This window comes from Halichoerus grypus, chromosome 5, assembly GCF_964656455.1.
Source record: "Halichoerus grypus chromosome 5, mHalGry1.hap1.1, whole genome shotgun sequence".
In the NCBI taxonomy this organism is placed as follows: domain Eukaryota; kingdom Metazoa; phylum Chordata; class Mammalia; order Carnivora; family Phocidae; genus Halichoerus; species Halichoerus grypus.
Genome location: NC_135716.1, coordinates 76,737,428 through 76,749,437, shown reverse-complemented (window position 1 = coordinate 76,749,437; position 12,010 = coordinate 76,737,428). Strand labels below are relative to the sequence as shown.

General features: G+C 39.2%; 1 protein-coding gene across 4 annotated transcripts in view; it reads right to left on the bottom strand.

The window, feature by feature from the left end:
• The window catches only part of ST18 (ST18 C2H2C-type zinc finger transcription factor), a 113,355-nt gene that overhangs the window by 61,172 nt on the left and 40,173 nt on the right, over positions 1-12,010 (bottom strand). For 3 of the 4 annotated variants that reach the window (XM_078072390.1, XM_036099463.2, XM_036099466.2), the window contains 2 exons: positions 9,737-9,936; positions 1,362-2,153 (listed from right to left, as the gene is read on the bottom strand). In XM_078072390.1, the coding sequence (XP_077928516.1) occupies positions 1,362-2,153; positions 9,737-9,936 (992 nt within the window). Of the gene's footprint in view, positions 1-1,361; positions 2,154-9,736; positions 9,937-10,378; positions 10,398-12,010 lie in introns of those variants that run through there. The other variant, XM_078072389.1, reaches the window with a different exon arrangement.

Sequence of the window (12,010 nt, the reverse complement as noted above, 5' to 3'; positions counted from 1 at the left end):
CCCTTCTGATTTCAGAGATGTTAAAATGGGAAAACTGTGTATCTTAGAATGAACGAAATATAGTAGATGGCAAATTATGACGTTTTGGGATTTGAAGTCAATTTTATCTTTTTTTTTTTTTTGGTTTTGTAGTCCATAAAAAACAAACAAACAAACATGCACACAGGCAAGTTTAGCAAGTTGCATATTAGTAGAGTGCACAAAGTTCATAGTGGGTCCTGTCCCAAACCACACACTGTTCATTGATATTCTGTCTTGATCTCAACCCTGGCAGTGTGTTTGCATAGTATTATTATCTTGCTCCTCACTACATGGTATTTTATTCTTTGTTTTGTTTTCTCAGCTCTGAGCTGCAAGACAATAATTGACAAGATTGTAGGTGAGTACTAAAATAGACCCAACGTGACAAAATATACAGTTCATTTCTGCATAAATCTCAGCAAGCAGATCATCCAAACCATAACTAACATATTATTCTTGTAAGCTCCCTGGGGCCACGATCTTGATTTTCTTTAAGATATTTCTAATTCTATGGTTCTTAGATTTTAAGGTACGCAAGAATCATCTGAAAAACACGCTTAAAAAAATGCAAGTTCTGGAGCAGTAAGTCTGATAGGATCCTGGAAATACCCATCTTAAACAAGCCTTCTAGGCACTTGAGAACCACCATTTGGGAATTATCACCAGGCCCATCTGGTGTAAGACTCAGCTTGGGGGGTGGAGTAGCATTATGGGGGACGGGACACAATTTCGCTAAAGTTGAGGAACAGTTTTAAGGCCTCCTCCAAGCACATTTATTCTTCTCATTCATGTTTGGACCAGATATTTGTGGCCCTGAGTTAGAGAACTGGTAAAAGCATAGGCTTATAAAGGCATTAACATCCAGTTTTATCCTGCCTGACTTGCCAGTAGCTTGGCATTATTTTGAAGCTCCAAAGGAGTCAGATGATCCCAGAAAGAAAGTGGGAAAGAAAAATTAAATTTCTGGAATTGATCTGATTAATAAAATGATTTAAAATCCAAAAAGTACTAATGTACCTCTAACATGTCCAATATAGTACTGTACAAGTACTATATATTTTTTAAAAGCTGTCAAATTAAGAGAAAAAGAGGCAATGATTCTTTTTTTGTGTGTAAAAACATTGCAAAACTGACCAAGCTTGATTTAAGAACAACCTAGAGAGCAGAGAGAGAGAGAGAAAAAAAAGAAATAGTTTATTTTATAATATGAATTAGTTTTTAAAGTGCATCAAGTTGTCAAAAACTATCTGGAAGTGGTAATCAAACCTTACTAAATTTTCTTCCAACCCTCAAAGCAATTTTATTCCTAAAATAAATGCAAAAAAAAAAATGTGTCTTACGTTTATTGTTAAAGATTTGTCTTCCACCCATGTCAGTAACTTTGGTCTGCCTCCTTTCCCCAGCAAGGTGTTCCAGCAGAAACCTGTCCAACTCTTTGTAGGTGTTGTGGAAAACACAGCCTCGCTCAGCCTGGAGAGCAATCGCCTGCTCCAGCAAACTCAAGTTCCCCTTCGCCTTCTCCAGGTCAACAGACTCTTCTGTCATGGCTGCCAGACACTCGTTATCTTCTTCCTCCGTCCCAGTGAATGAGGGCTGGGCTTTGCTGTCCCGCGGTTCCATGTGAGCAGTCTGTGGGTCTCTCCTTTCTGTTTCAGAATCACACATGTTTTCACAAGAGATAAACTTGTCACCTTCAGTTTTTATTTCAGGAACTTCCAATAGGTCTTTTCTATTATCCACTAAAATATACTTTGGGACCCTGTGTGGTTTGGTTTCTTCTGAGAAGTTGGAGCTACTGTCCCAACCATTCTCCACACTTTCAGAGTTACTCTCACTGTCATCTGAGGAGCAGAACCGAAGCTGGGAATCATCGATTTTTTCTTTTCCATCATCAGAATGAATCATAAAGCACTCATCAGCTTCATCACTCTCTGCTTTTAGAGACTGGATGCCACTGTCATTTAAATTCTCACTTATGGTCTGAACAGAAACATTTTTTTCAAATTTCCCCAAGTGCATTAAAGATTTGACCACGAGCTCCTGATAGCAGCCATATCTGTCTTCCTTCCCATCGGAGTTGTCTTGTGCAGTCGAATGAAGGTTCTCATCCATAGGTTTTATCGCGATTTCTTCTATGGAAAAAGAAAGCCGATATTTAAAAAACAACAGCAAAAGATATTTTAAGAAAATTGCACGAATATGTAGATGAGAGATAGATTTATATATATTTACACAGTAAGTACAATATGCGAATATGTGGGCTCTATCAATTTTCTAAACACTGAAGAGAAAAATATATATGAATGAATATGAAACAAAACAAAACAGATCTTAATATTCTGAGAGTTGCATTTAAAGAAGTGAGCTAGTAGAATTTTCAGCATATTAAGAGCTAATTGTTTCCAGGATACTGAAATAGATACTTAACAATAACAGAGTGCTGAATGTGAAATTGTTGTTATTGCACCTCTTATATTTGCAAATCCTAGCCAACCAGAAGGAAATCAAATATGCATAATACTACGCATTATAAAGGAAACATTCATCAGATTTCTCTGTTAGCATGGCAATGTATTTTCAAACTTTTTTTTTTTTTTTGATGTAGTGTTCCATGATTCATTGTTTGCGTATAACACCCAGTGCTCCATTCAGGTACGTGCCCTCTTTAATACCCATCACCAGGCTAACCCATCCCCCCACACCCCTCCCCTCTAGAACCCTCAGCTTGTTTCTCAGAGTCCATAGTCTCTCATGGTTCGTCTCCTCCTCCGATTTCCCCCCCCTTCATTTTTCCCTTTCTGCTATCTTTTTTTTAACTTGTAATATATTATTTGGTTTATGTTCACTACCTCCACAGTTTCTCAAACATACTTCCAGATTTTATGGAATGTTAGCTAAAAGATAAAATACATCCACATACAGATGATAACTAAAAGAGTTCTAAAGCTTTCAAGGCTTCCTGTTGACTTTCAGAACTGTCACACCGAAATTCCATGCCAAGGGAAATACAAGTAAATGGGAGAATTAGCATGATCAAATATCTTTTTTAAGAAGGATTATTTATTTATTTATTTATTTGAGAGAGAGAGAAAGAGAGAGACTGAAAGAGAGAGAGATTGAGAGCAGAGGGAGAGAATTTCCAGCAGACTCTGTGCTGAGCACAGGGCCCACCACGGGGCTCGATCTCACAACCCTGAGATCATGACCTGCGCTGAAATCAGAAAGTTGGAAGCTTAACCGACTGAGCCACCCAGGCTCTCCAGCATGATCAAATATGTAAAATAGTGACACATTTTCTGGCCTGGTACTTGCATGCATTTGTGTAAGAAGGCAATGAGACGAGAGGTGGAGATGGTTGGAGTATGTAGAACATTAATTGTTTTCAGTAGTGGGCCGACTGGAGTCTTAACAGTCAAAGAGCCTTGGGACTAAGAACAGGTCTCCACGTGCCAGTCTGTCCAGGATAGTCCACTGGATCTGTCCCGGTCCAGTTGTCAGTGTTATCCGCTTCACTCTTGCAGTGGTCCAGCTGCAGTGACAGTATGTGTGTGTGTATAGTCATATGTATATGTATATATGTATATATATACATGTATATGCATATATATACACACATGTATGTGGGTGTGTGTGTATATATATATATAATGATAGCCTACTCAAGCCTGTCCCAATGCAAACACACCAATTAAGGGTGCAATTCAGGGTGCAGATCTGCTAGTGACCCAGCAGCCCTGGTTTAGCAAGCACAGTGGTCTGGGGAGCATGACACCCAGCATACATGTGGCTGTGAAAAGCGCCAGACAACCCAGGAATGGTCCCCTTATATTCACTAAGACAAAAAAAAAAGAAGAAGAAGAAGAAGAAAAAAAAAAAGAAGCAGGACCATTTCTGCGTCTCTGAAGGCAAAGTGGGGGATGGGCAACACAAAATAATAAGCCCCCTTAAAGACTGTGAAAGACACCAAGTGTGTTAATAAACATCTTTGGAGGGAAGAAAAGGACAGCCATCCTGTGTGATAGCTGCAGGAGAGGGTGCCTGTGCAGGAGACAATGTGCCTTTTTTGGTCTCATTTAATTTTTTATAAACATTGTCTCTGACAAGGACACTCAAAAATACATCTCCATCATCTTCCTTTCTGGCAATTATCTCCCTAAATCAACACTGGGCTGCCAGGATCAAGTAAATATTGCCATAGTAACTAAAAGCATTTTTGGATGAAGGGAAGAATTTAGTCACAACACTAGCCCCTTTAAATAATGCTGATTATAGGGTGCAGTCTTTTGTTGGGATCTATTCAACATAAACTGAAAAATTTAACATTTTACTTCCTAGAAAAGAGGCTGGATAAACAAGCACATCATATGTGATAGGATGGTCTATTCCCTTCGGAATTCATATCAGAGGAATTCCAGGTTTAAATAATATATTAAACATAGCCTAAAATGCAAATGAAGTTTTTCTCAATATCACGGTTGGCTATTAGGAGAAAGTGTAAAGGGTTATGATAATTTTAAAGTATTATGAACTACAGAAAACAAATAAAAAGCATTTTCAGTGAATATGCTCAATTCATTGAACTATTCTCTCACTCCACTTAACTACCCACATGTGTACAATAATGATTTATAGACATTATACCTAATTATGCATATTTGGGCTGTGTTAGAGTGCTAACAAAAGCTCTAGAAAGCAACAATTACCTCTGTTGCTTAGCTACATAGTTTAAAATATTCCTATTAAGTGCAGATCACCAGAGAGGCGGGAGTGACAAAAACGCACATGTGCACGACAATGCGTTTCACTGTGCTGCTGCCAACTGCTAGCATTTTGGGTCATTTCCAGTTTACATAATTGTTTGGTTCAACTGTTTGTTATATGCTAAAAGAAAATATTTATTAATTATTCTTCAGAAAGAGAGGAGTCCTGCCGATAGAGGTGCCTACGTGCATTGTACGCGGTGGTTTCCAGGGATGTTCCGCAAATCTGCAAACCAACTTTCCATATACACACCCCTCTCTGGCTTTCGCTGTCATTAGAAGAAAAAAAAAAGTCGAGTTAGCTTTTGAACCTGACAGATCCGTGATGAGGTTCTTGTTTCTCTTAGCTTTGTAATGGGCTGCCTACGTGTTTACACTAGTGTGTTTTTCTTTTCATGGGTGGCCTGGTGATTCATTTTGTACCTTGGTCATTGAAACAACTAACCTCGTTTTGATTCTGGGCTTGCGTGCTCAAGTCCGTGCAACCCCCAAAGGCATCCTTGACCTTTCTGAACCCTGTGTCCTCATTCACATAGTGAGGCACGCTGTGGAGTTGACACGGGAGCCCACGCAAAGCAGGTGCCACACAACAGGTGTTCAGTAAATGACATCTGTCTTCTCCCTTCCCCAGATACAAGTTCAGAGGATAGTAACGGCAGGGGATACATGGGACCCTCCACATAAATGAGGTGGGGCTTGTGTTCTGTTTAGAATAAGTAGTGAAACTGATCCCTGAGAGAGGGCACAGTCCACAGTGTGAAGGAGGCTCGGCCAGTTTACCACCCGGGCCACGCATGCTATAGAACTGCTCATCAACTGTTTTCAGAAACTGGAGCTTCAATGCACAGTGCACAACGTGGAGGGGAGACCTCAGTGGGTTTGAGGTCCAGAGACTGGGGCTGAACTGCTGGCCCAGCACCACCTGCCTGTGTGACCTTGGGGCAGGCCTGTGTTTCCTGAATCCTGGGTCCTCATCTTTTAAATGAGGATGATCCAGTGACATCCTAGGACAATAAACTGTTATGTTCTTGGCATGGTATTCAGTTCTTTATTGCATTTAATCTTTAAGGTAATGACAAGAAAGGGACTTTCTGCTCCATTTTACAGAAGGGAAATGATTTTCTAAGGGGCTAGGGGCTTGCTCAAGATCACACAGCTAGCCAGTAGCGGCGGGGGTGGGGGTGGGGGGCTGACACAGGGTCAACCCTCTGCAACAAGCTACCCCAAATCCCATAGCCCAGGTAGGTCATATGTCTCGACTAATGTTTACATCCTAAGCAACCCTTAGGAGAAACTGTTCAGAATACTAATAGTCCATTACTTTCCCAAGTTTGGGTACTTTCAAGGGTAAATTTATAGGAAGATACTAAAATACAATTGTCAGCTGACTTTCAATCAAAAAACAGTGACTCCTAAATTATAAATAAAATATGTAAAAATGAATCAACAGCAATAACAAGACAAAAATTAACAAGTAACCATGCCTCAGCTTTCTCAGTAAAAAAGTGTAGGACAGAAAATTCCTCGGGCACATTCCCCGGGGCCGGGGCGGGGGGGACATTCAGAGGGTTGGATGTTTACCTAGCACACCCCTTTCTCCTCCTGAAAGGATTTCAAAGTGTGGGGCAGGAGGAGGGGCCGGAGCTGGATGACAACTTCTGTGACATGGAGTAAAAAAAAAATAAATGTTTTTGCCTGATATGAAAAAGTTCACATTTGTTTATTTGCTTGAAACCAAATCTCTACTCCAAGGGGTCTGGTAATCCTAGAAAGCATATGCTAATGATTCTCACATTATGCGTCAGCGGTTCTGTCCCAAAACAACTTTAAAAACTACTCTGAAAATCACAAATTTGGAGTTTGACTCCTTTAATATAACTGGATTTTATTATAATTGGATTTTAGTTCTGTTTCTGGAACTATCAAAGTTACTTGTATAGATAAATTAGTTTTCCAGGTCTCTTGAATATGTAAATCTCGCTGGGAATAAAAGCCCTAGAAAACTGAATTTATCTTTCAAAGTTCTAAAATCAGAGTGGTTTATCCCTTATTTGCATTGTGTTGAGAGTTAAGATTTGTTAAAACGATCATCTCAGCTCCTAGAGCTCCTACAATTTTTTTTTTTTAAAGATTTTATTTATTTATTTGAGAGAGAGAGAATGAGAGACAGAGAGCATGAGAGGGAGGAGGGTCAGAGGGAGAAGCAGACTCCCCGCCGAGCAGGGAGCCCGATGCGGGACTCGATCCCGGGACTCCAGGATCATGACCTGAGCCGAAGGCAGTTGCTTAACCAACTGAGCCACCCAGGCGCCCAGAGCTCCTACAATTGTGATAGATTTCCCTGAGTCATGAATGTGAGCTTAGAAACTGAGGAGGTACTCCACACACGTGGCTAATCTCACTTCCAGGTTACCCTTTTTTTCCTAGTCTGCATTGGGAAACTTCCTGGTAGTTGTCCTACCTCCTGGTAGTACTTTGCAAGCTCGTCTTCTGTTTGCCCCAGTGAAGGTGTATCTGTACGGTTTTGTCCACATTCTCTTCTATCACCATTAATGCCTACCTGCCGCTCTTTGAAAGACAGCCAGCTGAGGGTATGAGACATCGTTTGCCATTAAATGGATTCAAGCTCAGGACCTTAGCCTTCCTAAGCACTGTCCCCTTCATCATCTGGACCACCTGCTGAAGGCATAATTGGGCACAGTCCTGCAAGGTAAAGACCTCGGGGTACCCGGAGTAAATGAGACGACAGGTGAAAAGCCCCTATTACGAGTTAGGCACTAACTCAGCTCTCTTTCCTTTTGGGGGGAGTGGTGGGTAACTTGCTCAGAGAACTGAAGACAACTTAGTCTTTCAACTGGGGATAGGAGCATCTGTGACTTGTCATTTCTGGAAATGTGACTTTGTGATTGGATATTATATAACACTGCTCTATCTACTTTCGGAAGGTAGTCAGAGCACGGGAGGATTGGATTATGGAGCACGGTTAGCTGGGAAATAATTATTTTGCTTATCCTTCAATTTTGTCCTAATTATCTTCTTTTCAACACCTACAAGCTGCATTACCTTAAGCATTAAATCTCTTTGGTCTTCAATGATCTCATCTGTAAAATTGGGACCATAATCATGCATATCTCATGTCATTGTAGGTGGATTAAGTGATATAATTTATGCACCTGGAATATATTAAGAATTCAAAAACAATGGCCACCACCACTATAATGTCAGCATATTCATTATTAGTAGTGCTTCCGGTGCTAAATATAAAAATAGAAAACATTTGTGAACCTGCAAACAGATGTCCATCAGTGCTTATAACTGAATGTTTCACTGAGTACATTTTGACAGAATATTTCCTTGGTGGATATTAAGCATCTATGATGATCACACAACTAACATAAAAGGCAGGAAGTCAGTGGGCAGATACAGTCCTTGTCCTCATGGCACTTACAAGAAAGGGTTGGTGTAAAAGATGCCCATTTAAAAAAATACTCGGTGAATTAATGTCAACTAGATGAATTATACCTCAAGTCTAACCCACATCGATTCAAGGACCTTCCCTAATACTAGATTCAACCTACAATTTTCATAAATCAACAAAAACTGACCAACTCAAAGAAACAAAATGAGTCAAGGATGATTATAATTTACAGATGAGCGATGAGGCTTTAAGCCATATGCTAAATACAGAGAAGCCAGGACATTTGCTTAAACACTGTCAAATCAGCATACAACTTTGTTTTCACTACAGAATCTCAAACTACTTGCAAGCCAAGATTACTGAAGATCTGATGGTTGTGCCCTGACATTTGTGTTCAGTTGGTTGGTATGCTTTTACATCTTTTCCAGTAATCCCTCTCACTATTACTGTAATTCTGTCTATAATCGATATTTATGATCTAAGAGCCCTTTGCCTTTGGTTTGTATAATACATACTTGTTTTCAAATAACATCATATTTAGTATATTTTGATTCCTTAAAAAGTCACATTCAGAAAAAATGTATTTCATAGACTATATGTACACCTCATTTCATTTTCTAATCACTCAAGCTTTTGATTTCCATTTATTTTTTTCATAAATTTTTGAGATATTTTGCATGTCCTTCAATTTCAGCCTCAAGCACAAAGTGGTTGGTGATGGTCCAACTCCTGGAGGCACTGTGACTACCATGAACCTAATAGGAGTAACTGTGAACTGGGGAGAAACACATCCTAAAATTTCAAAATAGTAACTATATATCACTTAGCATGCAAACAGCATTTCGTGAGTGAGTGAAGAATTGAATTCATGAAATATAATGTGTGCCTAAAGGTAATTGAAAATTATTTCAGAACTAATGGGCACAGTGATACATTTTCTATAACACATTATTTTCCTAATGAAGGATCTAGGCTGTCAACTTTTGGTCCCTTCTGCTAAGTCCGTTGCTGTAAGTATTTATTTTAAAAATGGTGAAAAGATTAAGGTCACAAGTCACCTGCATTAGTCTGTATTGTTAATACCTATTATATTTGGGGGGAAAATTATATTCTGTAAGTTTATAAAACAACAAAGTAAATGCTTCATTTATATATGTCATATCTTAGATACCTTAAGCTTAAATATGTCCTTTTATTTTCAAGGGTTCTTTCAGGGATAGACATCTGTCCTGTTAAGGAGTCAAGGTACTCTTTAAGGCTTAGTAGGTTTTATTTTCCTCAAAAAGAGGCACACTCCAATTCTGTGCTTCTGAAAATGGACTCAGGCAAGAACTCTCTCTGACTTATATTTAGACTCTCCGCCGTTACTGATAAAAAATCAGCTCTCAGTAAATGGATGCTGAGTGAAATAAATGTTTGGTTTTGCTTTCAAATGGGAATTTGCTTCTATAGTCAAACAGACTATATGTTCTACATCAGTTAAGACAGGCATTGGAGCCAGGGAGGAGATAAAGTCTGGGCTGTTCCTGCTTGCTACCTGTGGCGGCGCGATCGCTGGCTTCCTGGAGGCCATCTTCCTCTTCCACCTCAGTCCTGTCGTCACATTCTTCTCTGCAATCCAGGTTTGGGCTGTAGTGTCGGGGCTTCATTAGCAGGGATTTTCTCTTGTTGACTGGGACGCCCAAAGCCTGCTCTGCAGCTTTCCTCTTCTTCGCCATGGAGCAATCATATGCAGCGCTGTAGTGATTGAGGCAAATTAAGAACATGGAGAAAGACTTTACTGCTACTTGCCATTTGATTCCCATGAAGTATAACCCAAAGCCTGTGGAACCTGGTACTAAGGGTTTAGGGTTAGTTGTTGGCACTAATGAAAACAGCCTGTCCATTGAATCTACTAACTGTGTGGATTCTATTTTACTGCTTATCAGAAGAGTTTAAAAAAAAAAAATCATCCTTAATCCTGAGTAAGCATATGTTAATCTGTGCTTTGCTTGGCACTACATTAAATATCCAGGGAGGGATGAAACAAGATTTGCACTGGTTTGCTAATCTTAAGAAACAGCTAATGTGAAAAATATACCACCAGACACAAAAAAACGTGTCCAGTATGGATAAATCACAAGGTTTTTCAAATAGTTGTTTGCTATCCAAATTGCTTATCTCTGCTGCAGTTACGCACCAAACTTGAGATGCCACATCCCAAGCTTTGACCTGAAAGAGAAAAGCATAAAAGGAGGGGCAAGCTAGGAACTCCGTCAACCCATCTCCAGTCACACACACACACACACACACACACACACACACACACACACACACATTTAAAAAAAAAAAAAAGGTGAAAAGATGTTACCTGGCATTCTGCCTTCTGATTCTCACCCATTTGGCACACAGAACAAACAAATAAAAGGAGGAGAAATAAGATTGGATTTCGCAAAAATGGACAACAGTTTATCTTTACTCCTGTCCTCATGATTTTATTTGGAAATGCTCCTGCGGGCGGCCCTTTCAAAACAGATTTCCTACATATAGCTCACTCAGAATTAATGCAGATCACTCTATGTGCTGAAGTTAAGACAAACATTCTCTTGGCAAGATCCAGAAAGACCAGAGGGTTTAGCCCACAGTGAGTCTGTGAGAGATATTTATTAAATGCCCTTTGAAGAAAAATGCAAGAGATTTAGAAGCAAAGATCCAGAATAGAGAATCTTAGACTCAGAGTATTTGAGATATTACTTACTCCATCACAAAAAAATGATTGAATACTCAATAATATTATCAAATAAACAGAAGTCTTAAATTGTTCTCTCAGGAATATCAATGCAAAGATGGTGGCCCATTCATAAAATATGATTATAGTTGTATATGAATTCTTGAACTTAGAACAGTAGCTTAAAAAAACTTCAGAGGGGAAGAAAAAGGGGGCACTATTCCTTCTAGGAAAAACAAAAGACTCTGGAAGGAAAGATAATCCAAGAGGGTTACAAATCTCTCAAAAAATATTAAAAAGTGGATAATTGAAAATTATCCTGACGAAGAGAACAGTGAAGTTCCCAAACAAATTAATTTCCCTTTGCAAAATCTCTCTCATGAGCCCAAATTTAAAGTGACCCTGTACAGAAGATGGAGCAAAAGAGAATACAACCAGATGACTATGGGAGCAAAAACCTGCCTTTATATGGAGACTGTCGAAAGTGGAAACCTACATCTGCTGGTTTGTCATGGAAAAGCCTACAACATGTGGTTATGATATAATAGGAGTAGGCATAAAGAACCAGAACTACCCTTAGCACTAGTCTTCTTTGTCAAGGAGACTGACCTCGGAAGGAAGAGGGACAGAGAAATATATCAAAAAGGATACATTTCCTAGGTATGTGAGGTGAGATTAAGAACTTCTCCAAACTAGTTAAAGTCTCCAGAATCAAGTGAACTTGCATCAAAGATGCTCAGAAAATATATAAGACCACTAAACTATTACCTCAAACCAAGAAGAGTGGTTCCTGGCAAATATCATTCAGGTATTAAAGCAGGGAAGAAAAGTGGATTCTTAAAACCAATTTAAGCATACCATTGGTTCTGGGAAAGAGACCAAGAAAGTTTATCAAAACAAAGATTTGTCAGTACCAGAAAACATTGATCAATAAGATCTGGGTGGCAACTAGTTAAAAAGAACTGGTCTGTCAGAAAATTTCTTTCTTTGATGCTTGACAAATGAGGCTGAACATTTACTACCCATAACTTAGTCTTGTTAATATTGTTATCCAAATTTACTTATAAAGACAAGTATCATTCTCAAAATCATGTATCTGGTAAT